Below are 25,771 nucleotides of genomic sequence, written 5' to 3'. Positions count from 1 at the left end.
TGCGGCAGGAGAGAATTTTTATTGTGACTCCAATGAAGTGCCCCATAGCTGCCGCACAGCCCCGCCCACCCCCCCAGCAGTTCCAGAACCTGAGCTCCCCCAGGCTCTTTGGGGCGGGGTTGATGCTGGGGGGGGGGGCTCCCCACAGGTCCCTCTCACACCCAGACCTTCTCCCCTCGTGCAGACGCACGAGGGCAGCACCAGGCGGCCTCGTGGTAGCTGCCGGCCGGCAGGTTCCGGTAGACGGCCAGGCTGTAGGGCAGGAGGCAGTACCCCAGCTGCAGTCGGCGTGCCAGCCGGCAGAAGGCGGCCAGGCCGAGCACCAGGAGCGGCAGGAACAGGGTGAACCCGAGCACCAGCAGGGCCGTGGCACCAGCGTCGTGCAAATGGGTCTTGCACGGGGACACCTGGGCGTGCAGGAACTGTCGGCAGAAGGGACAGGGTCAGGATCTGGGCAACCGTCGTGCCACCAGCTCACGTGCAAACACAGGGAACCCTGCACGGGTCCTGGCAGGCGTTAGTGAACCTGGGCTCGTGCAACGCACGGCCCGTGCAGCAGAACGCACCAGTGCAAATGGGTTTGCACGCTTGAAGCCGAGCTCAGCCACGATCTGGGCAGCGCCTGGAGAGAGGCTGTTCACACTGCGGCCGTACACGTGTGCAAAAGGGCACGGGGGAGTGCGAACACATCCATGTGGAAGGACCAGAGCGGCTCTGGCTCCCCCGGGGCCAGGACCGATCGGAGGCGGCACCAGGAGGAGACGGGGAGGCTGGGACGGGCGGCGCCGGCTGTGGGGTTATCAGTCACGGCTCGACCCCCAGCTCTGCTCTTCCTCAGCTGTCAGGGGAGCGGAACAACAGGACGCCTGGGTTCTCTCCCCGGTGCTGGGAGGGCAGTGGGGGCTGGTGGTGAGAGCAGGGGGTGGGAGCCAGGACTCCTGGGTTCTCTCCCTGGCGCTGGGAGGGCAGTGGGGGCTAGTGGTTAGAGCGGGGGGGGTGGGAGCCAGGACTCCTGGGTTCTCTCCCTGGCAGTGGGGGCTGCTGGTCAGAGCAGGGGGGCCGGGAGCCAGGACTCCTGGGTTCTCTCCCTGGCAGTGGGGGCTGCTGGTCAGAGCAGGGGGGCCGGGAGCCAGGACTCCTGGGTTCTCTCCCTGGCACTGGGAGGGCAGTGGGGGCTGATGGTTAGAGCAGGGGGGCTGGGAGCCAGTACTCCTGGGTTCTCTCCCTGGCACTGGGAGGGCAGTGGGGGCTGGTGGGTAGGGCAGGGGCCGGGAGCCAGGACTCCTGGGTTCTCTCCCTGGCACTGGGAGGGCAGTGGGGGCTGGTGGTTAGAGCAGGGGCCGGGAGCCAGGACTCCTGGGTTCTCTCCCTGGCAGTGGGGGCTGCTGGTTAGAGCAGGGGGGGCTGGGAGCCAGGACTCCTGGGTTCCTTGTCTCCAAACACACCCACCCCCCAGTTCACTAATTACTCCAGCCCCTCCCCCACATTCCTGGAGCTGCGGGAATTAAACATTCCTGGCGAGGGGCTGTGACCCCTTCCCGGCCCCGCCAGGACCACCCAGCCCCACATACCGACCCTCCCCCCCGGCAAGCCTGCCAGTGCCCCTCACTCCTGATGCTGTGGGTCTGTTGGGCTCCTTGCATGGGGGGTGGTGGGGGGGGGACACCATGTGGGGTGGGAATTGGGGGGCTGGGGGATGTGAGGGGGTGGGTGTGCAGTGAGGAAAAGCAGTAGACGGGGCCCCAAGAGGCTGGGGGGGGCTGGGGGAAGAGGGACAATCGAGGGGGCCATAGAGAGCTGGGATATAGGGCTGGGGGAACTCTGTGGGCTGGAGGGAGGCTCAGGAGAATGGGGGGTCCTGGGGCAGTAGAAGGGGAGGGGCGGGGGAGCCGTAGGGGTCATGGGGAGCAGCAGGAGGGGGGGGTGCGGCCTGAGGGTCGGGGGGGGGTGCAGACCGAGAGGCCGTGGTGGCGGGGGGGATGTGGGGGTGCGGGGGGGGTGTCTCATGGGACGCAGCGGGGGAGGGGCACAGGCTGGAGGGGGGCCTGGGGGCCAGGGCTGCAGGCAGGAGGAGCCGGGGAGGGGGGCTCCCAGGGGCCACGTGGGGGAAGGGGCACAGGTGGGGGGGTTCCCAGGCGCGCAGCGGGGTCCCGCGTGGGGGGGTTCCCAAAGAAGGGGGGGGCGCTCTGGGGGCCCCGGGGGCGCAGCGGGGTTCTGAGATGGGGGTCCCGCAGGAGGGGATCAAGCAGGTGGGCTCGGGGGGGGGTTCCGCAGGGGGTGCAGGCTTGGAGGAGTTCCCGGAGGAGGGGGGGGGTCCCGGAGGGGGGGGGTGTAAGTTTTGGCTGGGGTTCCCGGAGAGGGGGTGCAGGAGTGGGGGGGGGGTTCCCGGAGGGGGGGTGCAAGTTTTGGCTGGGGTTCCCGGAGAGGGGGTGCAGGAGTGGGGGGGGTTCCCGGAGGGGGGGTGTGCAAGTTTTGGCTGGGGTTCCCGGAGAGGGGGTGCAGGAGTGGGGGGGGGGGTTCCCGGAGGGGGGGTGCAAGTTTTGGCTGGGGTTCCCGGAGAGGGGGTGCAGGAGTGGGGGGGGGGTTCCCGGAGGGGGGGGTGCAAGTTTTGGCTGGGGTTCCCGGAGAGGGGGTGCAGGAGTGGGGGGGGGGGGTTCCCGGAGGGGGGGGTGCAAGTTTTGGCTGGGGTTCCCGGAGAGGGGGTGCAGGAGTGGGGGGGGTTCCTGGAAGGGGGGGTGCAGGAGTGGGGGGATCCCGGGGGGGGGGGGCGCAGGAGGGGTTCCCGGAGGAGGGGTGCAGGAATTGGGTGGTGCAGGAGTTGGGGGATCCCGGAGAGGGGGGGGCGCAGGAGTTGGGGGGGGGCGCTCACCTTGGAGTGGCAGAGGACGCCCAGCCCCAGCGCGGCCCCCGCGGGCAGCAGCGCGGCCGCGCAGACCAGGGCGCAGAGCAGCGCGCAGAGCGCGGCCGCCAGCAGGTTGTGCGCGCTGAGCAGGACGGCGCAAGCCAGGCAGTCCAGCGCCCCGCGCAGCTCCAGCGCCGCCGCGTAGGGGGGCGGGGGCGGGGCCGGGGGGTCCCTGGGGTCGGGGTCCCCCCCGGGGTCCCCGCGCCCGCTGCGCGCCGGGGAGGCCGACATGGCCCCGCGCCTCCGCCGCCCGCCTGCGCTGGGGCCGCGCAAGCTGCGCGCCGCGCTTTATAGCGCCCGCGGGCCGCCCCGCCCCGCCCCGCCCCCGCCTGTGGGAGGAGGGGGGGGCAGGGATGCGGCAGGGCGGAGTCCCGGGATGGTCCGAAGTCACTCGCCCCCCCGCCCGCCCCTGCTCCCCACAACTGCCTCCTGCCCCCCAAGTCAGCCCCTGGGCCCCCCCCCGCCCCCAAGCCAGCGCCTGGGTCCCCTGCCCCTGCCCCCCCCCCACAACCCAGCCCCTGGGTCCCCCACCCCTGCACCCCGCAACTGGCTCCTGCCCCCCCCAAGTCTGTCACTGGGTCCCCCGCCCCCCCCAAGCCAGCCCCTGGGTCCCCCGCCCCTGCCCCCCCCCAAGTCAGCCCCTGAGTCCCCCACCCCCTGTCCGTCCCCCCCAGCCAGCCCCTGGGTCCCCCACCCCACCCCCCGAACTGCCTCCTCCCCCCCCCCCCACCGCCCCCAGCCAGCCTCCAGGTTCCCCTGCCCTGCCCCGCTGCCCCCCCAAGCCAGCCTCTGGGTCCCCCCCCATTATCCCCCAGCCCAGTCCCTGGTTTCCCCCCCCCGCCCTTGCTCCCCCCAACTGCCGCCTCCCCCCGCCCCACCCCCGCAACCAGCCCCTGGGCCTCCCCTGCCACCCAACCCAGCCCCTGGGCACCCCCCGCCCCCATTATCCCCAGCCCGGGCCCCCACCCACTGCCTCCTGCCCCCTTCCACAACCCAGCCCCCGCCCGACTGCACCCCCCCCCCAACGCCCCCCCCCCCCGCAAAGGACGCCCCAGGCCCGGCCGCTCTCTGTGAGTTAATTTAATCTTTTTTTTTTTACATTTACAAAATAGGACTTTTTCCTGGTCGCCGTACAGTACAGGGACCCGGGGCCCGCGGGGGCGGGGAGGGGGTGAGCGGGGTGGGGGCGCCGCTGGGATCGGGGCAGGGCTGGGGAGCCGGGGGTGTCAGGAAAAGCCGCTGCCCCGGTCGCTCGCTCGCACACTCGCTCGCTCGCACGCACGCACGCACGCACAGTGAGCTGTGGCTTTCAGCACCATGAGAAGAGGCCGCCGGGCCCCCGAAAAACCCGCCGCAAGGAACGAAAAACGGCCAGGCAAGAAATCTGCTGCAAAGCCCCGAAACGGTTAAAAAAAAAACCAAAAAAAAAAAAAAAAGAAACCGCCGGCGCGGCGGCCAATAAATAGAGAACTCAGTACCAAACGTGCGACATAAATAAAACACCAGCCGGGCGGTGGCACCTGCAGCCGGCGGAGGCTCGGAGGTAACGTGGGAACTGAGCACCGAGGCGGGTCTGCGGTCAAACCCGGAGAAATTAAGGCAGCACCTGGCCGGCCGGCCCGGCACCGCGGCGGCGGCGGCGGCTGACCTGAGAGGACTTGTGAAACACGGCCGCGACCGTGCGAACGTTTAACCCGGGGGGGGGGGGCGGGGGGAGCAGCTCCCCGAGGCGGGGCTCCTGTGAGGCCCCCCCTGCCTCTGCGCCCAGGGCAGGCTCCAGCGCTCCCCCTTCGCACCAGCGTTCGCACGCCCGGAGGCACAAGCCGGCGGGAAAGTGGTTCCTTTTGCACGAGTGCCGAACCCGGACGCGCCGGGGCTGAGCCAGCGACGAAAAAGACGCCCTCGCCCCCCCACCCCGCAAACAAAAAACAAAACAAAACTAGGCCTGAAGAAAGCACAGAGTGAGCCTCGCCCCCCCCCTCGCCCCCAGCGTGGGCACGGCAGCCACCGTGCAATTGCACGAGGAGGGGGGACGCCGCCATCCAATTGCACGAGGAGGCGGACGCTGCCGTGCGATCGCGTGAAGAGGAGGAGGCCGCTGTGCAATTGCACGAGGAGGGGGATGCCGCCATCCAATCGCACGAGGAGGCGGACGCTGCCGTGCGATTGCACTAGGAGGACGCCGCCGTGCAGTTGCACGAGGAGGCGGGCACCTCTCGCGGAGAACACCCGTATTTTTTCAGGGGCGGTCGGTCGGGTTTGGGGGGGGGTGTTCCCCCCTCCGCCTCCCTTGGCTGCTGAGAAAACATGTAAAAAAAAAAAAGACGACCAAAAAAAACCAAAAACCCGCCCCTCCCCCCGCCCGCCCCCTCCCCCGCCCGTTAATGCTCCATCGTCCGGCCCGGCCCGGCCCGCCCGCGGCCGAGCTCCTGGCCCCGGGGCCGGCGGCTGCGGTGGGGGGGGTTCCGGTCACTGCCCGACCCCCCCCTCCCCTCGTTCCGATCCCGTCCCCCCCCCCACCCCCGGAGTCTTTTCCGTGAATAAATTAAACAGGTCCATGGAGCGTCCGTGAGCTCATTGGCCCGCTGAACACGAGGGCTCCTCCGCGATTGGCCGTGGGGCGGGCGGCGCCGAGGGCCCCTCCTTCCTGCGGGGGGCAGGTGGGCGCAGGGGGACGGGGCGGCTGCTTGTGGTTGCTGCCCAGGGACTGCCTGGGCCGGCGTGGGCTCATCTGGAGCTGGGGGTCCCAGCCTGCCGGCGGGGGAAGGAAGACAAGGGTTAATGGGACCCAGGAGTCCGGGCGGACGGACAGACTTCCCTGCCAGGGAAGGGGGCCCCACTGCTGGCCCTCTGCCCCACGGTGCCCCCGAGGGCCAGCCCTGCCTGCCGGGGGAGAGCGCCCCCTGCCCCATGGCGCCCCCTGGAACCCCCTAGGGCCAGGCCTGCCTGCCGGGGAGAGCGCCCCCTGCTGGGCTCCCATCCCCCTGCCCCACGGCACCCCCTAGCGCCTGCCCTGCCTCCCAGGGGAGAGCGCCCCCTACTGGCTCCCCACCCCGCTCCCTGCCCCACGGCGCCCCCTAGCGCCCGCCCTGCCTGCCAGGGGAGAGCGCCCCCTACTGGCTCCCCACCCCGCTCCCTGCCCCACGGCGCCCCCTAGCACCCGCCCTGCCTGCCAGGGGAGAGCGCCCCCTGCTGGGCTCCCATCCCCCTGCCCCACGGCGCCCCTTAGGGCGAGCCCTGCCTGCCGGGGAGAGCGCCCCCTGCTGGGCTCCCATCCCCCTGCCCCACGGCACCCCCTAGCGCCTGCCCTGCCTCCCAGGGGAGAGCGCCCCCTACTGGCTCCCCACCCCGCTCCCTGCCCCACGGCGCCCCCTAGCGCCCGCCCTGCCTGCCAGGGGAGAGCGCCCCCTGCTGGCTCCCCACCCCGCTCCCTGCCCCACGGCGCCCACTAGCGCCCGCCCTGCCTGCCAGGGGAGAGCGCCCCCTGCTGGGCCCGGCCCTCACCAGGGTGAAGCTGTCGTAGATGTGCATCAGCTCCTCGGTCTTGTACTGCTCGAGAACCACCACCCCGTGCAGGGAACTGCTGCGGTGCCGGGCGCAGGCCTCGCAGTGCACCAGGTACGTGTTCTTGCTGCCGTTCTCGCTGGTCACAAACAGGACGTTGAAAACCTCCACCTGCAGGGGCGGGACGGGCCGGTGAGCGGCCCCGGCGCCAAGACTCCACCCGCGGGGAACCCAGGAGGCCGGGCTCGAACCGCCAACCCCCGCGGCCCTGCAGGGGACCCAGGAGTCCTGGCTCCCGGCCCCCTGCTCTAACCACCAGCCCCCACTGCCCTCCCAGCGCCGGGGAGAGAACCCAGGAGTCCTGGCTCCCACCCCCTGCTCCAACCACCAGCCCCCACTGCCCTCCCAGCGCCGGGGAGAGAACCCAGGAGTCCTGGCTCCCAGCCCCCCATCTTTTGTCCATGTCAATGATTCTACTAGAGCCAGTCCAGAAACCCTCTTCCCCCCCAGGGGGCGGCCCCGGGGCTCAAGCTGGATCACCGCAGCGCTCAGGGTACCAAGGAAAATGCAGCAGGCACAGCAAGGAGGGGGGAGAGAGTTTTATTTGTCCTCCTTGGAGAGGTACCATCGTTACAGCCATGGACCCAGCCCCCACTGCCCTCCCAGAGCCAGGGAGAGAACCCAGGAGTCCTGGCTCCCACCCCCTGAGGGGGAGCGTTTCCAGCAGCGCTAGAGAAGCGTTTGGTCCCCTCTCCTCGGCGCTGGGGAGGCCCCGGCTGGAGGGTTGTGTCCGGTTCTGGGCCCCCCAGTGCGGAAGGGACGTGGGGGTGTTGGAGAGGGGCCGGCGGAGGGCGACCAAAATGGGGCTGGAGCAGGTGGCCGGCGAGGAGAGGCCGAGGGACTGGGGCGTGGTGAGTTGGCAGAAGAGAAGAGCGAGGGGGGTTTGCTGGCAGCCTTCACCTCCCTGCAGGGGCTCTGACGAGAGCCTGTTCTCGGGGGTGCCGGGTGGCAGGACAAGGAGCGATGGGCCCCTGACACGCGGCGGCGAGAGAGCCCAGCCCGGCTCGCCGCCATCGACGGACCGACCCTCCAGGAACCGATCTAGCTCTTTGGTAAGCCCCGCTCCTGGCCCGGCATCGCTGCCTCCTCCGGCGAGGATATCCCCAGGCTGTTCACTCCAGCGGCCGTCCCCTCGTTCGGAGCGCGCGGGATCGACCCGCCGCATGCGTCCTCGGTCCTTTCCCCCGCGCCGCTCCCGATTTTACAGCCCTCGCTCCTCTCCCCCGTCTCTGTCTCCTCTTTCCCTGCTCTCTCTCACCTCCCGGTCCAAGCCCCTCCGCCTTTGCCAGCCGATCCTTCCAAGGCAAAGGGACGACGTTCGCAGGCCGCGTTCCAGCTGTGGGCGTCCCGTGCCGTGAAGCTGGTCTCCGTCTGGCCCTTTTGAAGGCTCCCCAACATCCTGGTGGCTTCCCGCGGGGATGTTTCCGGAGAACTGGCCCCCAGCTCTTGCCTGAAGGGACGCAGCTAAGCCAGCCCCCATGCACGGAGATTTGGAGTGATTTTTTTTCCCCGCTGTGCACCACTTTCCATCGAGCCATATTAAAATTCATTTGCCGTTTTGGGGCTCCGGTTGAGGCGTTCGTCCCAGGCTGCGTTGGTCCGAACGATCTCGAGCAGCTGAGTGTGACTTGCAAACCTTTCCACCGCCCAGTTTACCCCTTTCTCCAGATCACTGATGAACGGATGGGTCTGAGGACGGAAAACCGGTGAAAATTCATCTCCTCCCTGTTTCCTGCCTTGTCGCCGCTCTCAATCCATGACAGGCTGTTCCCGCTTAGCCCACGACAACTTAATTTACGCACGGGCTTTCTGGAAACCCAAGTACGTCGTGTCTTCCGGATCCTCCTGCTTCCCCAGCAGAGTAGTAAAGCATGATTTTCCTTTCCAGAAACCATGCTGACTTTCGCGCAACAAATTACGCATTCTTCGACAATTTTGTTCTTGACCATGGTTTCCACTAGTTTGGCCGGGACCGACGATAGACGTACTGGTTGGTAATTGCCAGGATCGCCTTTACAGCCCTTTTGAAGTATCAGCGTCGTGGGCGAACGCCATCTGGTCCCGGTGACTTCTTCCTGTTCAGTTGCTCAACAAGTTTCCAGACCCTCCTCTAATGACACCTCAGTCGAGGACAATTTCTCCAATGTGTCGCCTACAAAGGACGGTCCCGCTGGGGGTATCTCCTGAACATCCTCGGCTGGGAAGACTGAAGCACTGAGTTTCTCCACAATGACTTGATCGCTTTCGAGTGCTCCCTTGGTATCTTGTAGGGCCCTCAGGAGGGTGGTGACGCACTGGGATGGGTTCCCTAGAGAGGTGGTGGGATCTCCAGCCCTAGAGGTGTTTAAGTGCCGGTTTGACCGAGCCCTGGCTGGGCTGACGAAGTTGGGGTTGATGACCTCCCGAGGTCCCATTCAGTCCTAGGAGTCTAAACTCGCCTTCCCTTTTCGAGAGATCGCCAGGCTGTCTTCTTCCCGTTCCACCGTATTCACCACCTTCCGCCGACTCATTAATCCGGCCTTGCCTGGTCACGCCCCTGGTCCTGTTTTCGTCCCGCTCCGTTGCCCCCCCGGCTGGCGGGGACGATGGTCCGACTCCTCGCGAGATGCGCGCCCGTCTCTTCCTTACGCAAAGGCCACCGGTTTCCGGACAGTCTCCAGAAACCGGCCCCTTCGTCTCTCGTTTAAACAAACCGCGTTTCATACTCACTGTTGGTGGCTTTTAGCCCGTTGGGGACTCGTCTCTGGCAGCTGTAACTGGATGTGGGACAGGAGGGATTTTCACAGAGTAAAGCAAATCCAATGCAACCGAGCTCAAAGGGACGCGCCTTAACCGTGGTGCGAGTCAACCGCACGTCCCCGTCCCAACGGGACCCGAGCCACGAGGCAGTGAAGCAATGGCTGAGTGGGGTCGAAGCTGCGGCCACCTCTGGGGGGAGGCGCAGCCAGGCGACAACCCTACGCAACAGATCAGGGACGGACTATGCTGTCTCCGACTGAAGCCTCAGGTTGACCTTTTGGAAGGGGATGGGAGGTGTGCGTTGGGCCACGTCACCAGCCCTTGAGGCAGGAGTGGGGCAGTGGGAAATGAAGAAGTCGGGCCCTATGGGGGCTTCGGGGCCAGCCCCGATGTGGAGCTCCCCCACAGCCCCAAGACTCACATCACACTCGTTGCAGTAGTAAGCCGGCTCGTCCTTCACTCGGCCCTGGTAGGCGATCTTCTTCCCCGCGCGCACCAGCCTTTCCCGCAGCACCTGGCAGTGCTTGATGGACTGCATGAGGCAGTACCTGGGGGGCAGAGATGTGGGGCGGGAGTGAGAGAGAAGGGAACAGGCCCACCAAGCAGGGGGAGCTGCCCCGTGTGCGACGGGCCCCGTGTAGATTTGCACAGCCAGTCTATTGATCAGGAGGGTGTTAACTCCACGTCCACTGTTGGGCGTCCCCGGCCACCCCCACCGGCCATGTGTGTGCATCTCACTGGGTGTTAACTCCACTCCCACTGCTGGGGGTCCCGGCCATCCCCACCGGCCGTGTGTGTGTGTGTCTCACTGGGGTGTTAACTCCACTCCCACTGCTGGGGGTCCCGGCCATCCCCACCGGCCGTGTGTGTGCGTCTCACTGGGTGTTAACTCCACTCCCACTGCTGGGGGTCCCCGGCCATCCCCACCGGCCGTGTGTGTGTGTGTCTCACTGGGGTGTTAACTCCACTCCCACTGCTGGGCGTCCCCGGCCATCCCCACCGGCCGTGTGTGTGTGTCTCACTGGGTGTTAACTCCACTCCCACTGCTGGGAGCCCCCGGCCATCCCCACCGGCCGTGTGTGTGTGTCTCACTGGGGTGTTAACTCCACTTCCACTGCTGGGCGTCCCCGGCCATCCCCACCGGCCGTGTGTGTGTGTCTCACTGGGTGTTAACTCCACTCCCACTGCTGGGAGCCCCCGGCCATCCCCACCGGCCGTGTGTGTGTGTCTCACTGGGTGTTAACTCCACTCCCACTGCTGGGTGTCCCCGGCCATCCCCACCGGCCATGTGTGTGCGTCTCGGTGGGAGGGAGCAGATGGCCTGAGGCGACCCGACTGCGTAGGTATTCAGCAGACCCCCAGGGTGGGAAGTAGGGCTGGGGACCGTCGTGGGGCACGGCTCACTTGATCATCTTGTAGAGGTCGGGGTCGCTGATCTTCACCGTCCGGGCGACGTTCCACGAGACGTGGATCATGGGCACAATGGACTTCACGTTTTTCACCTCGTTCCACTCGTAGCGCTCCAGGGCCAGCTGGTACTGATAGGCTGCCAGGGGTCGGGAGGGGGTGAAGCAGCAGCGGGCAAATTACCACCCCAGACACAGCCCTAGAGGGGCCAGGCCCTGCCCCATTCCCTGCCCCTGAGCCGGCCAGTCCTGCCCTGGGCCCGGGGGAGCCGGCGCCCCTAGAGGGGCCGGGCCCTGCCCCATTCCCTGCCCCTGAGCCGGCCAGTCCTGCCCTGGGCCGGGGGGAGCCGGCACCCCTAGAGGGGCCGGGCCCTGCCCCGTTCCCTGCCCCCCAGCTCCCTCTGTAGCCGGCAGTTCACATTTCTGCCACCTGGTGGTGCCAAATCCAAGGGGAAGTTTCCGGCCGGGAGCTCTTGGCGGGGAAGCGAAGTGTCGGGGTCCCAGGGGGGCTCCAGGCTCAGGACCCCCCCCCCAGCCCCTTCTGCTGTTGGGGCCCTGTCTCCCCGACCCCCCAGCCCTCCGGCTCCTGGGCCCCCTCCTCCTCGTTCCCCCAGCCCCCCGCCGCACCTGTGAGGGGCCCCACGTTCCAGGCGATGTTGTTGCACCAGCCGGTGGCCTGCACCCAGTGAACGGTGCCGGCGTTGATCCAGACCAGGTCGCCGGGGCGCTGGATGAATCGGTACACGGGGATGTTCGACTCGTACAGGTCCTGCAGGATCGGCCACCACGAGCCCGTCAGATAGTCCACGCCGTGCCTGTGGGGGTGGTGGTGGGGGGGGGCGGGCGAGGGTGAGACGCCGGGGGGGCGGGAAATGGGGGGGGGGGTGGGTTGCCCTGGCTGACCTATGGCCCGGCCCTCCTGGCCCCCGGCTCCGCCCCCCCGCAGTCTGGCCCCGCCCCTCAGCTGTGGTACAAGGCGCTGAGGGGCTGCCAGGAATGCCCCACCCCGCCAGGGCCTAGCCCCGCCCCAACCGCTCTAGCTCCGCCCCTACAATCTGGCCCTGCCCCTGAGCTGTCACACAAGGTGCAGAGGGGCTGCCAGGAATGCCCCGCCCCCCCAGGGCCTAGCCCCGCCCCCACAGCCCTGGCCCCACCCCTGAGCTGTCACACAAGGCAGTGGGGGGCTGCGAGGAATGCCCCGCCCCCAGGGCTAGCCCCGCCCCTGACCTGTCACTCAAGGTGCTGAGGAGCTGCCAGGAATGCCCCGCCCCCCAGGGCCTAGCCCCACCCCCATGGCTCTGGTCCCACCCCTGAGCTGTCACACAAGGCAGTGGGGGGCTGCCAGGAATGCCCCGCCCCCAGGGCCTAGCCCCGCCCCTGACCTGTCACTCAAGGTGCTGAGGACCTGCCAGGAATGCCCCGCCCCCCAGGGCCTAGCCCCACCCCCATGGCTCTGGTCCCACCCCCCACAGCTCTAGCCCTGCCCCCCAGCATGGTTCCACCTGAGCTGTCCCACAAGGCACTGAGGGGTTGCCAGTAATGCCCCGCCCCCATGGCTTTGGCCCCGCCCCCTCTGCTGTAGCCCTGCCCCTACATCCCAGGCCCCACCTCCACAGCCTGGCCTTGCCCCAACCTGTCGCAGAAGGCGCTGACGGTCTCCCAGTAACGCCCCACCCCAACTGCTCTGGCCCCGCCCCCACTGCTCTGGCCCCGCCCCAAACCTGTCGCAGAAGGTGCTGATGGTTTCCCAGTAACGCCCCGCCCCCCCGGTGCTCTGGCTCCGCCTCCAGTGCTCTGGCCCCGCCCCCCCGGTGCTCTGGCCCCACCCTGGACCTGTCACAGAAGGCGCTGATGGTCTCCCAGTAACGCCCCGCCCCCTGTGCTCTGGCCCCGCCCCTGTGCTCTGGCCCCGCCCCGGACCTGTCGCAGAAGGTGCTGATGGTCTCCCAGTAACGCCCCGCCCCCCAGTGCTCTGGCCCCACCCCCCAGTGCTCTGGCCCCACCCCGGACCTGTCGCAGAAGGCGCTGATGGTCTCCCAGTAACGCCCCGCCCCCCTGTGCTCTGGCCCCGCCCCCCGTGCTCTGGCCCCGCCCCCAAGTGCTCTGGCCCCGCCCCGGACCTGTCGCAGAAGGCGCTGATGGTCTCCCAGTAGTGCTCGTGGACGGCGAACCACTCGCAGTCGCCCGGCCCGATGTTGATGTTGACGGAGCAGAAGTTGTTGTTCTCCTGGTGCCCTGCGGGGACGGAGAGGGGCCGGCGTGAGTGGGGCGTGCGTGTGTGTGTGTGTGTGTGTGTGTGTGTGCGCACGCGCAATGGGGGGCACCAAGCCCCGCCCCCACCCCCGCCCCCACCCCGGCACGGCCCCGGCGCTCACCCGGCGTCCGGCTGCCCGGCACCTTCATGTAGAGCTGCACGGTGTTCATGCCCAGGATGGTGTGTCCCACGTGGCTCAGCATGTTCCCGCTCGACGTCACCCGCATGAAGGCCGGCAGCTTGAGCAGCTCCTGCAGCTGCGGCTTCCACCTGGGGGGCAGAGACCGCTCAGAGCCCCTCACTCCTCCCCCCCCGGCCCGGCCCCACGGCACCGACACCCCCCCCTCGGGCGGCTCCATGGGGAGTTCACGCCACTCCCACTGCTGGGGGGCCCCGGCCATCCCCACCGGCCGTGCGTGTGCGTCTCACTGGGTGTTAACTCCACTCCCACTGCTGGGGGTCCCGGCCATCCCCACCGGCCGTGTGTGTGCGTCTCTCTGGGGTGTTAACTCCACTCCCACTGCTGGGGGCCCCGGCCATCCCCACCGGCCGTGTGTGTGCGTCTCACTGGGTGTTAACTCCACTCCCACTGCTGGGAGCCCCCGGCCATCCCCACCGGCCGTGTGTGTGCGTCTCACTGGGGTGTTAACTCCACTCCCACTGCTGGGCGTCCCCGGCCATCCCCACCGGCCGTGTGTGTGCGTCTCACTGGGTGTTAACTCCACTCCCACTGCTGGGCGTCCCTGGCCATCCCCACCGGCCGTGTGTGTGCGTCTCTCTGGGGTGTTAACTCCACTCCCACTGCTGGGGGCCCCGGCCATCCCCACCGGCCGTGCGTGTGCGTCTCACTGGGTGTTAACTCCACTCCCACTGCTGGGGGTCCCGGCCATCCCCACCGGCCGTGTGTGTGCGTCTCACTGGGTGTTAACTCCACTCCCACTGCTGGGAGCCCCCGGCCATCCCCACCGGCCGTGTGTGTGCGTCTCACTGGGGTGTTAACTCCACTCCCACTGCTGGGCGTCCCCGGCCATCCCCACCGGCCGTGTGTGTGCGTCTCACTGGGTGTTAACTCCACTCCCACTGCTGGGCATCCCCGGCCATCCCCACCGGCCATGTGTGTGTGCGTCTCTCTGGGGTGTTAACTCCACTCCCACTGCTGGGGGCCCCCGGCCATCCCCACCGGCCGTCTGTGTGTGCGTCTCACAGGGTGTTAACACCACTCCCACTGCTGGGGGCCCCCGGCCATCCCCACCGGCCGTGTGTGTGTGTCTCACTGGGGTGTTAACTCCACTCCCACTGCTGGGAGCCCCCGGCCATCCCCACCGGCCGTGTGTGTGCGTCTCACTGGGGTGTTAACTCCACCCCCACTGCTGGGAGCCCCCGGCCATCCCCACCAGCCGTGTGTGTGCGTCTCACTGGGGTGTTAACTCCACTCCCACTGCTGGGAGCCCCCGGCCATCCCCACCGGCCGTGTGTGTGCGTCTCACTGGGGTGTTAACTCCTCCCCCACTGCTGGGAGCCCCCGGCCATCCCCACCAGCCGTGTGTGTGCGTCTCACTGGGTGTTAACTCCACTCCCACTGCTGGGAGCCCCCGGCCATCCCCACCGGCCGTGTGTGTGCGTCTGTCTGGGGTGTTAACTCCACTCCCACTGCTGGGCGTCCCCGGCCATCCCCACCGGCCGTGTGTGTGCGTCTCACTGGGTGTTAACTCCACTCCCACTGCTGGGAGCCCCCGGCCATCCCCACCGGCCGTGTGTGTGCGTCTCACTGGGTGTTAACTCCACTCCCACTGCTGGGAGCCCCCGGCCATCCCCACCGGCCGTGTGTGTGCGTCTCACTGGGGTGTTAACTCCACTCCCACTGCTGGGAGCCCCCGGCCATCCCCACCGGCCGTGTGTGTGCGTCTCACTGGGTGTTAACTCCACTCCCACTGCTGGGAGCCCCCGGCCATCCCCACCGGCCGTGTGTGTGCGTCTCACTGGGGTGTTAACTCCACTCCCACTGCTGGGAGCCCCCGGCCATCCCCACCAGCCGTGTGTGTGCGTCTCACTGGGTGTTAACTCCACTCCCACTGCTGGGAGCCCCCGGCCATCCCCACCGGCCGTGTGTGTGCGTCTCACTGGGTGTTAACTCCACTCCCACTGCTGGGAGCCCCCGGCCATCCCCACCGGCCGTGTGTGTGCGTCTCACTGGGGTGTTAACTCCACTCCCACTGCTGGGCATCCCCGGCCATCCCCACCGGCCGTGTGTGTGCGTCTCACTGGGGTGTTAACTCCACTCCCACTGCTGGGGGCCCCGGCCATCCCCACCGGCCATGTGTGTGTGCGTCTCTCTGGGGTGTTAACTCCACTCCCACTGCTGGGAGCCCCCGGCCATCCCCACCGGCCGTGTGTGTGTGCGTCTCTCTGGGTGTTAACTCCACTCCCACTGCTGGGGGCCCCGGCCATCCCCACCGGCCGTGTGTGTGCGTCTCACTGGGTGTTAACTCCACTCCCACTGCTGGGAGCCCCCGGCCATCCCCACCGGCCGTGTGTGTGCGTCTCTCGGGGGTGTTAATTCCCACTGCCCTGGCTTGGCTCTGTCAACTGTGCCCTGAAAACCCACAATGTGGCACCCGCCCCCCACTCACCGTTTGGCATCAGACAAGTCGATGTTGGTCCCGAATTTGATGATCTGGTGGGATTTCTGATCCGTGTTGCTGCTGTGGACAGATTGGGGTCAGTGTGGGTCCCTGTTTCTCTCTCTCCCCGGCCGCCCCATGTCCGGGATCACCCCCTCAGTCTCTCCTCACAAGAAAACTGGGGCCACAGCCCCCCCCGACGCTACTGGGGTTGGACACGCTGCCGTATTGGGGTGACACCCCCCCCCGGACCAGCCCCCTCCCTGCCCAAGGGATAACGGAGCAGGGAATGGGGCCGGGGGCTGCCCCACAGCTCCCACGTACCTGGGGGGCGTCTCGGTCGTGCTGTCAGGTTCGTCACCCTCCTCTTCGTCGCTCTCCTTGTCCTCCTGCGCCAGAGAGAGCATGTCAAAGAGAGCACCCCGACAGAACGCCCCCGCGCAGGCCCCCAGCCCTAACTCTAACCCCCCCCATCCACCATCCTTTCAGTGCTCCGACCCTTCACAGCCCCCCAGCACAACCCCCAAGCCCCTCCCCGTGTGCCTGCCCTCTGCACCCCGCCCGGAGTACCCCAACCCCACCGGCCGTCTGTGTGCGTCTCTCTGGGGTGTTAACTCCACTCCCACTGCTGGGCGTCCCCGGCCATCCCCACCGGCCGTGTGTGTGCGTCTCTCTGGGGTGTTAACTCCACTCCCACTGCTGGGGGCCCCGGCCATCCCCACCGGCCGTGTGTGTGCGTCTGTCTGGGTGTTAACTCCACTCCCACTGCTGGGCGTCCCCGGCCATCCCCACCGGCCGTGTGTGTGCGTCTGTCTGGGGTGTTAACTCCACTCCCACTGCTGGGGGTCCCCGGCCATCCCCACCGGCCGTCTGTGTGCGTCTGTCTGGGGTGTTAACTCCACTCCCACTGCTGGGCGTCCCTGGCCATCCCCACCGGCCGTCTGTGTGCGTCTGTCTGGGGTGTTAACTCCACTCCCACTGCTGGGAGCCCCCGGCCATCCCCACCGGCCGTGTGTGTGCGTCTGTCTGGGGTGTTAACTCCACTCCCACTGCTGGGGGTCCCCGGCCATCCCCACCGGCCGTGTGTGTGCGTCTCTCTGGGTGTTAACTCCACTCCCACTGCTGGGGGCCCCCGGCCATCCCCACCGGCCGTCTGTGTCCGTCTCTCTGGGGTGTTAACTCCACTCCCACTGCTGGGGCCCCCGGCCATCCCCACCGGCCGTGTGTATGCGTCTCTCTGGGGTGTTAACTCCACTCCCACTGCTGGGGCCCCCGGCCATCCCCACCGGCCGTGTGTGTGCGTCTCACTGGGTGTTAACTCCACTCCCACTGCTGGGCGTCCCCGGCCATCCCCACCGGCTGTGTGTGTGCGTCTCACGGGGTGTTAACTCCACTCCCACTGCTGGGAGCCCCCGGCCATCCCCACCGGCCGTGTGTGTGCGTCTCACGGGGTGTTAACTCCACTCCCACTGCTGGGAGCCCCCGGCCATCCCCACCGGCCGTGTGTGTGCGTCTCTCTGGGGTGTTAACTCCACTCCCACTGCTGGGAGCCCCCGGCCATCCCCACCGGCCATGTGTGTGTGCGTCTCTCTGGGGTGTTAACTCCACTCCCACTGCTGGGAGCCCCCGGCCATCCCCACCGGCCGTCTGTGTGCGTCTCTCTGGGGTGTTAACTCCACTCCCACTGCTGGGAGCCCCCGGCCATCCCCACCGGCCGTCTGTGTGCGTCTCTCTGGGGTGTTAACTCCACTCCCACTGCTGGGGGCCCCCGGCCATCCCCACCGGCCGTGTGTGTGTGTCTCACTGGGGTGTTAACTCCACTCCCACTGCTGGGGGTCCCCGGCCATCCCCACCGGCCGTCTGTGTGCGTCTGTCTGGGGTGTTAACTCCACTCCCACTGCTGGGCGTCCCCGGCCATCCCCACCGGCCGTGTGTGCGCGTCTCGGTGGGGTGCGAACAGACCTGCAGGGACTCCTGGAAGGACGAGGCCTGGTACTGGGCGTACTTGGCGATGGTGGTATGGGAACGGCTGCTCTCGCAGGGCCACACCTGGCGGGTGCCGGAGAGGTCCCAGTTCTCGTCCGAGGGCTGCTGCACCTGCGTCCGGACTTCCACGGCGTGCTCCCCGCTGGCCTCCACTAGCGTCTTGGTGCTGAACAGGCCCAGGTCTGCGGGGAGGGGGATGCGACCGTGGGGAGACAGACACGGGCCGGCTCCCCCCCACCCGCACCCCCACCGCCCGTAGCGGAGAGGTGCCCCCCAGGGGAGGTCTCCCCACTCACTGAGGCGCAGGGAGCCGGCCAGGCCCCGGATGACGGTGATGGGGTTTTTGGGGTCGGTGCAGAACTGCAGCAGGACGGGCGAGAAGGCGTCACGTTTGCTCTCCAGCTGTCGAGGGAGCCAGGGTCAGACCAGCCCCCGCCGGGGGAGCCCCCCGGGTCTCCCCGCCCCACCCCCCCGCCAGCCCCACGCCCCTGCTGCTTCCGTGGCTTCCCCCTCCCCCGGCCTCTCCTGCATCCCCACCCCCTTGGGCCCCCCCGCACACTGGGGGCCCTCCTGTGTCCCAGCCCAGCGCCCCCCGACCCCAGGCAGCTCCACTCACGTAGATGCTGGGTGTGGGGGGGTTGAGCTTCTCTCGGGGTAGCTTCTCCTCCGAGTTGATCTGGGGTTTGACCGACTGGGACGGGGACAGGTACGACTCCTTGAAGTTGCCCTTCACCTTGGCGTGCCTGGGGGCAGAAGGAGCTGGTGGGGCGGGGCCTGCTGGCCGCCAGGGGATCCCCCCCTTCCGGGCCGGAGCTGCTGGGGGTGGGGAGAGTGTCAGCCCGAGCTGGGCCCCGGGTGCAGCCCCTACGGGTCTGGAGGTGCCCCACAGAGGGTAGGTGTGGCGGGGGGGGGCGGGGCTGGAGAGCAGGGGGCTGGCAGGAGGCACACACCAGCACAGGACAGGCTCTGGGGGTGTCGGGAGGGATCTGGGGGTGCCCAGGGACCCCCCCCACTCGCTGGCAGGCACCACCTGGCTGGCACTGTGCCGGATGGCGAGCTGGGAGCGTGCAGGGTAGGGAATCTGGGAGTGCCGACAGGGGATCTGGGGGTGCCGATAGGGGTGCCGAAAGGGGATCTGGCGTTGCCGACAGAGGATCAGGGTGCCGACAGGGGATCTGGGAGTGCCGACAGGGGGGCTGACAGGGGATCTGGGGTTGCCGATAGGGAACTGTGGGTGCCAATAGAGGATCAGGTGTGCCGATAAGGTATCTGGGGGTGCCCATAGGGGTGCCGAGAAGGGATCTGGCGTTGCCGATAGAGGATCAGGGTGCCAATAGAGGTGCCGAGAGGGGATCTGGGAGTGCCGACAGGGGTGCCGATAGGGTGCCAATAGGGGATCTGGGGTTGCTGATAGGGAACTGGAGGTGCTAACAGAGGATCAGGTGTGCCGACAGGGGTGCCGATAAGGGTGCCGATAGGGGATCTGGGGGTGCCGATAGGGAACGGGGGGTGCCAACAGAGGATCAGTTGTGCCGATAGGGGTGCCGATAGGGGTGCCGATAGGGGATCTGGGGGTGCCGATAGGGGGTGCCGATAAGGGTGCCGATAGAGGATCTGGGGGTGCCAACAGGGGTGCCGAAAAGGGATCTGGTGTTGCCGATAGAGGCTCAGGGTGCCGACAGGGGTGCCGAGAGAGGCCCACTCACTTGCTGGCGCGCACCACCTGGGCGGCACTGTGCCGGATGGTGAGCTGCGCCAGGGGCAGGCGTGGCTCCTCCACCTCAGACGCCATGAAGCTCTCCCGGTCACCGCTCTCCACTTTGACCAGCCGGATCTTGAGCTCCTTGGGGGGCCCCTCGCTCAGCGCCCGCAGCTTGAGCAGGTCAGCCGGGCACACACCGCCGGGGGCTGTGGGGCCGGGCTTCTCCTCCCGCCGGGCGGGCGCCCCGTTCTGCCGGGGGTCCAGGCTGCCCAGCACCTGCCGGCTCCGCTCCTTGGGGGCTTTGCCCTCCCGCCGGTGCCGCCGGTGCCGCCGGGGCCCCTTCTCCTTCCGGGGGGGCCGGGGGGCTGCTGGGGGGCTGGGCTCCCGCACCGCCCGCTCCGCCAGCGTCTCGCAGGCCCGGCTGATCTCCTCCAGCGCCTCCGACTCCGTCTTCAGGGGGCGCGGCTCCCCCGGCTCTGGGGCTGAGGTAGAGACAGGGGGCGGGGCAGCCCCCTGGCCGGCCTGGGGCTGCCCCTCAGGCGGACGCAGCCGCCCGCCCCCGGCCTCCTCCCGCTTGCCAAAGGGGTACAGACGGGGTGGCTCCGGCTTGGGGAACTCTGGAGGGGGCTTTGGTCTGGCCAGGGGGGGTGGACCGGGCAGGAGTGGGCCGGGGGGGGGTGGGAAGCTGGGGGGCGGGCCCGCCTCTTCCTCCCCCCGCCGGATGGACTCGTCCAGCATCTTCATGATGTTGGCCAACCCGTCGGGCAAGATCTTGGCGAACTCAGGGGGCTCCTCGAACTGGTCCTCCAGAGGGGCCCCCGGGAATTCAAAGAGGTGCTGGGCGGGGCTCTCTGGTGGGGGGCCTGGCTCAGGGGGCAGCGTCTTTGGGTAGGAGGCCTGGGGTGGTGGGGGCGGGGGGCTGGGCGGGGGCCGGAAGCTTCCTGAGGTATTTGGGGGGCCGGGGGAGGCCGGGCGGCCCCCCTCCCCGCCCTCGGGAGGCCGGGGCTCATGGGGGGGTGCCTCCAGCCAGAAATCGGGGGGCCCCTGCTCGGCGAAGGCGCAGCGGTAGGCAGGAGGAGGTGGGGAGGGGGCGGGAGAAGGCGGGGGGCTGGGCGGCTCCGGGGCCCCCCCGTAGCCCTGGCTGCTGGTGCTGGAATCGGGGAAGCCCCCCCGGGGCCCGGCTGGCTCCCCCCCGCACCCGAAGAGGAGCTGGTCCAGGGGGGCCCCGCCGGGCCGGGCCCCCCCCTCAGGCCGGGCGCCTTTCAGCCAGGGCAGGGAGGGCGGCGGGGGGCCCGGCGGCTCCGGCGGAGGGCAGGGCCGGCTGGAGGGGGGTTGGGGGGCAGGGCTAAGGGGCGGGCAGGGGGCCGGAGGGGGTGGGTGCTCTGCGGTCTCGGGGGGCGGGCTGGCTGGCGCCGCCGTGGGGTAATGCTCGGGAGCCTGGGGGGACAGAAAGGGGGGGTCAGGGCATGGCCCCGGCTGCAGCAGCTATCTGTGCTCCAGCCAGACCCCCTGTGTCCCTGCCCCCCAGACAGACCCCCTGTCCCCCTGTGCTCCAGCCAGACCCCTGTCCCCCTGCCCCCAGACAGACCCATGTCCCTGCCCCCCAGACAGACCCCCTGTCACCCACCCCAGACAGACCCCCTGTCCCCTTGTCCCCCAGCTAGACCCTCTGCCCCCCAGCCCAGACAGACCCCCTGGCCCCCAGCCAGACACCCGTCCTCCACCCCAGCCAGAACCCCTGCCCCCCAGACAGACCCCCTGTCCCCCACCCCAGCCAGAACCCCTGCCCCCCAGCCAGACACCTGTCCTCCATCCCAGCCAGACCCCCTGTCCTCCAGCCCAACCAGACCCCCTGCCCCCCACCCCAGCCAGAACCCCTGCCCCCCAGCCCAGCCAGACCCCCTGTTCCCCTCCGCCCCAGACAGAGCCTGTGTTCTCCTGCCCCCGCAAGGGATCCCCTTGGGTCAGAGCAGCCCCCGCCCCGGACGCCCACAGCCCCCCTCTGGGACTCCAGCCAGCCCCCCAACTCACCGATCCGGGGCCCGGCTCCCCCCGCGGGGTCCTGCTGGTGGGGGGGCCGGCCGGGGGGCCGTAAGGCACGCAGGTGACGCTGGCTGGTGAGGTGCTGGGTTCCGACCGCCCCCGGGGAAGCCGGCTGGTGCTAAGGTCACTTCCAGTGGGGCGGGCCTGGCAGCCATGGCTGTCTGCGGGGGGGCGGGGGCCAGGAGGCGTGGGGGGCAGGCGGTGGGGGGGCGGGTGCGAGCCATAGGCAGGGGAGGGGTAGGGGAAAGGGTGGGCGACTGAGTTCCTCGGTTCCTGCGGGAGGGAGAGAGAGAGGGTCAGAGGGGGTTGAGGCAGGGAATGGGGCAGGGCCTGGCCCCTCTAGGGGCGCCGGCTCCCCCCGGCCCAGGACAGGACTGGCTGGCTCAGGGGCAGGGAATGGGGCAGGGCCTGGCCCCTCTAGGGGTGCCGGCTCCCCCCGGCCCAGGGCAGGACTGGCTGGCTCAGGGGGTGGGAATGGGGCAGGGCCTGGCCCCTCTAGGGGTGCCGGCTCCCCCCGGCCCAGGGCAGGACTGGCTGGCTCAGGGGCAGGGAATGGGGCAGGGCCTGGCCCCTCTAGGGGTGCCGGCTCCCCCCGGCCCAGGACAGGACTGGCTGGCTCAGGGGCAGGGAATGGGGCAGGGCCTGGCCCCTCTAGGGGCGCCGGCTCCCCCAGCCCAGGGCAGGACTGGCTGGCTCAGGGGCAGGGAATGGGGCAGGGCCTGGCCCCTCTAGGGGTGCCGGCTCCCCCCGGCCCAGGGCAGGACTGGCTGGCTCAGGGGGTGGGAATGGAGCAGGGCCTGGCCCCTCTAGGGGCGCCGGCTCCCCCCGGCCCAGGGCAGGACTGGCTGGCTCAGGGGGTGGGAATGGGGCAGGGCCTGGCCCCTCTAGGGGTGCCGGCTCCCCCCGGCCCAGGGCAGGACTGGCTGGCTCAGGGGCAGGGAATGGGGCAGGGCCTGGCCCCTCTAGGGGTGCCGGCTCCCCCCGGCCCAGGGCAGGACTGGCCGGCTCAGGGGCAGGGAGTGGGGCAGGGCCTGGCCCCTCTAGGGGCGCCGGCTCCCCCCGGCCCAGGGCAGGACTGGCTGGCTCAGGGGCAGGGAGTGGGGCAGGGCCTGGCCCCCCTAGGGGCGCCGGCTCCCCCCGGCCCAGGGCAGGACTGGCTGTCTCTGGATCAGGGCAGGGGAGCAGGTGGGGGGCATGTACCTGTCTCTCCGGGGCAGCCACGTTCCTGCGCTCGGGGCCCCACGGCTCGCCGTGCAGGGGGCTCCACAGCCCAGGCCGGGGCAGCTGGTAGTGGGGGTTCCCGGGGGCGCCGGGCCCTGGCGGGGGCTGCCCAGGTGGGTTCCCACTCTGCGTGGGGAACAAGGGGGTGAGTGGGGGCTGGGCTGCTCCGGGGACCCCCCTCCCCTTCCTTCCCCTCCCCCCAGACCCCCCGTCCCCGCCGGGGGTACCTGCTCCGGGGATCCCCCTCCCCTCCCCCCAGACCCCCCGTCCCCGCCGGGGGTACCTGCTCCGGGCTGGTGCTCCTCCGCCGCTTCCGGGGGCTGGGCAGCTCCTCACTGGGCCCGGAGGGGGGCGGGGGTGGGGCGGGGGGCCCGGGCTGGGCCGCGGGGGGCTCCGGGAGGGGCGCCGGCCGCTTCAGCTGGGGGCTTCGCTTGGCTGAGAAATTCCGCTTCTGGGGGGCGAGGGGGGGGGGGGAACAGCCGTGAGCTGAGGGCCCCGCCCCACATGTAAGAGCGACCCCCCCAGCCCTTCCTTCCTGCTCCCCCCACAGACATCCCAGTCAGCCCCCCACCCTGCCACCCCCCCACTTCTGGGGTCCCCCTCTCCTGCCCACACCACCTGACCCCCCAATCCTGCCAGTACCCCGAGTCCTGGGGTCCCCCACCAGCCCCCCCACCCTTCTGCCCCCCCAGTCCTGGGGTCCCCCCTGCCAGCCCCCCATGCCTGCCGGACCCCCCTAGTCCTAGGAGACCCTGCCCACCACCAGCCCCCCAACCCTGCTGGTCCCTCCCAGTCCTGGGATCTTCCACCAACACCCCCACCCTGCTGGTCCCCCCACAGGTAGGAGCACAGCCCCCCACCCCGGGGCCCCCTCCCGGCCGCTCACCTCGAGGTGCAAGATATTCCATACATGCTGCAGGGGGGGCAGGGCCTTGCCCCGGGGGAGGGACGAGCCGGAGTGGAAATTCCACAGCTGGGCCTGGGGGGGACATGGGGGGCGGAGGAGGAAGAAGCAGGATGATTTCCCCACAACAGACTAGATGGGGAACCCCCTCCGATCGTTCCAATGACCCAGGCCAGCCTAGAACCCCCTCCGATCGTTCCAATGACCTGGCCCAGCCTGGAACCCCCCTCCGATCGTTCCAATGAGCTGGCCTAGCCTAGAACCCCCCTCCGATTGTTCCAATGAGCCAGCCCAGCCTAGAACCCCCCTCCGATCGTTCCAATGACCTAGCCCAGCCTAGAACCCCCTCCGATCGTTCCAATGAGCCAGCCCAGCCTAGAACCCCCCTCCGATCGTTCCAATGAGCCGGCCTAGCCTAGAACCCCCCTCTGATTGTTCCAATGAGCCAGCCCAGCCTAGAACCCCCCTCCGATCGTTCCAATGAGCCGGCCTAGCCTAGAACCCCCCTCTGATTGTTCCAATGAGCCAGCCCAGCCTAGAACCTGCCTCTGATCGTTCCAATGAGCCGGCCCAGCCTAGAACCCCCCTCCAATCGTTCCAATGAGCCGGCCCAGCCTGGAACCCCCCTCCGATCATTCCAATGAGCCGGCCCAGCCTGGAACCCCCCTCTGATCGTTCCAATGACCCGGCCCAGCCTAGAACCCCCCTCCGATCGTTCCAATGACCTGGCCCAGCCTGGAACCCCCCTCCGATCGTTCCAATGAGCTGGCCTAGCCTAGAACCCCCCTCCGATCGTTCCAATGACCTAGCCCAGCCTAGAACCCCCTCCGATCGTTCCAATGAGCCAGCCCAGCCTAGAACCCCCCTCCGATCGTTCCAATGAGCCGGCCTAGCCTAGAACCCCCCTCTGATTGTTCCAATGAACCGGCCCAGCCTAGAACCTGCCTCTGATCGTTCCAATGAGCCGGCCCAGCCTAGAACCCCCCTCCAATCGTTCCAATGAGCCAGCCCAGCCTGGAACCCCCCTCCGATCGTTCCAATGACCCGGCCCAGCCTAGAACCCCCCTCCGAGCGTTCCAATGACCCGGCCCAGCCTAGAACCCCCCTCCGATCGTTCCAATGACCTGGCCCAGCCTAGAACCCCCCTCCGATCGTTCCAATGAGCTGGCCCAGCCTGGAACCCCCCTCCGATCGTTCCAATGGGCCGGCCCAGCCTGGAACCCCCCTCCGATCGTTCCAATGAGCCGGCCCAGCCTGGAACCCCCCTCCGATCGTTCCAATGAACCGGCCCAGCCTGGACCCCCCCACCTGCTGCAGGCGGCCGATGCGGGCGCTGATCTCGCTGTAGGCGCCGTAGTCCCCGCGCTGGTAGCGGGCGGCGTTCTGGTAGCACCGCACCGCCTCCTCCAGCTCCTGCTCCGACTCGTAGATCTGCCCCAGCTGCTCCCACACCGGCGGCTGCACCGGGTCGCGCACCAGGGAGGCAACGCAGCCGTGCAGCGCCTCCAGCTTCCCAGGCAGCGGCCGCGGGGCGCAGCTCCTGCAGGGGGGCAGGGACCCTCAGCCGCCGCGCCCGGACGCCGGGGTCCTACTCGCACCGGGGCCTGGACGCCGGGGTCCTCTCTCCGCACTGGGGCCCGGACGCCGGGGTCCTCTCTCCGCACTGGGGCCCGGACGCCGGGGTCCTCTCCCCACACTGGGGCCCGGACGCCTGGGTCCTCTCCCCGCACTGGGGCCCGGACGCCTGGGTCCTCTCCCCGCACTGGGGCCCGGACGCCTGGGTCCTCTCCCTGCACTGGGGCCTGGATACCGGGGTCCTCTCCCCGCACTGGGGCCCGGAGGCCGGGGTCCTCTCCCCGCACTGGGGCCCGGACGCCTGGGTCCTCTCCCCGCACTGGGGCCCGGACGCCTGGGTCCTCTCCCCGCAGCGGGGCCCGGACGCCGGGGTCCTCTCCCCGCAGCGGGGCCTGGATACCGGGGTCCTCTCCCCGCACCGGGACCCGGACGCCGGCGTCCTCTCCCCACACTGGGGCCCGGATGCCGGGGTCCTCTCCCCACACTGGGGCCCGGACGCCGGGGTCCTCTCCCTGCAGCGGGGCCCGGATGCCGGGGTCCTCTCCCCACACTGGGGCCTGGATACCGGGGTCCTCTCCCCACACTGGGGCCTGGATACCGGGGTCCTCTCCCCACACTGGGGCCCGGACGCCTGGGTCCTCTCCCCGCACTGGGGCCCAGACACCTGGGTCCTCTCCCCGCACTGGGGCCCGGATGCCGGGGTCCACTCGCACTCGGGCCTGGACACCTGGGTTCTCTCTCCGCATTGGGGCCTGGACACCGGGGTTCTCTCCCCGCATTGGGGCCCGGACGCCAGGGTCCTACTTGCACTGGGGGCCAGATGCCAGGGTCCTCTCCCCACATTGGTAGCCAGG

The 25,771-nt window shown here is 69.3% G+C and overlaps 2 protein-coding genes across 2 annotated transcripts; both read right to left on the bottom strand.

Moving 5' to 3' along the window:
• On the bottom strand, positions 1–3,164 carry TMEM88 (transmembrane protein 88). The gene is made up of 2 exons (XM_074983180.1): positions 2,870–3,164; positions 1–422 (listed from the first exon to the last, which is right to left on the bottom strand). Exons 1-2 carry the CDS (start codon positions 3,131–3,133, stop codon positions 156–158), a joined length of 531 nt encoding a protein of 176 aa, XP_074839281.1. The 5' UTR covers positions 3,134–3,164; the 3' UTR covers positions 1–155.
• Positions 3,165–3,967: 803 nt separating this feature from the next.
• KDM6B (lysine demethylase 6B) lies at positions 3,968–25,696 on the bottom strand. The gene is made up of 19 exons (XM_074983163.1): positions 25,318–25,696; positions 24,651–24,901; positions 23,325–23,417; positions 22,722–22,889; positions 22,418–22,564; positions 21,206–21,490; positions 19,179–20,611; positions 18,089–18,215; positions 17,769–17,874; positions 17,449–17,654; positions 15,811–15,875; positions 15,496–15,567; positions 12,987–13,135; positions 12,732–12,846; positions 11,239–11,426; positions 10,610–10,751; positions 9,627–9,753; positions 6,407–6,577; positions 3,968–5,653 (listed from the first exon to the last, which is right to left on the bottom strand). Exons 1-19 carry the CDS (start codon positions 25,694–25,696, stop codon positions 5,630–5,632), a joined length of 4,248 nt encoding a protein of 1,415 aa, XP_074839264.1. The 3' UTR covers positions 3,968–5,629.
• Positions 25,697–25,771: the final 75 nt, after the last annotated feature.

The sequence above is a fragment of the Carettochelys insculpta genome, unplaced genomic scaffold, assembly GCF_033958435.1.
Source record: "Carettochelys insculpta isolate YL-2023 unplaced genomic scaffold, ASM3395843v1 scaffold_0040, whole genome shotgun sequence".
NCBI lineage: Eukaryota > Metazoa > Chordata > Testudines > Carettochelyidae > Carettochelys > Carettochelys insculpta.
This window is presented reverse-complemented; position numbering and strand designations above follow the sequence as displayed.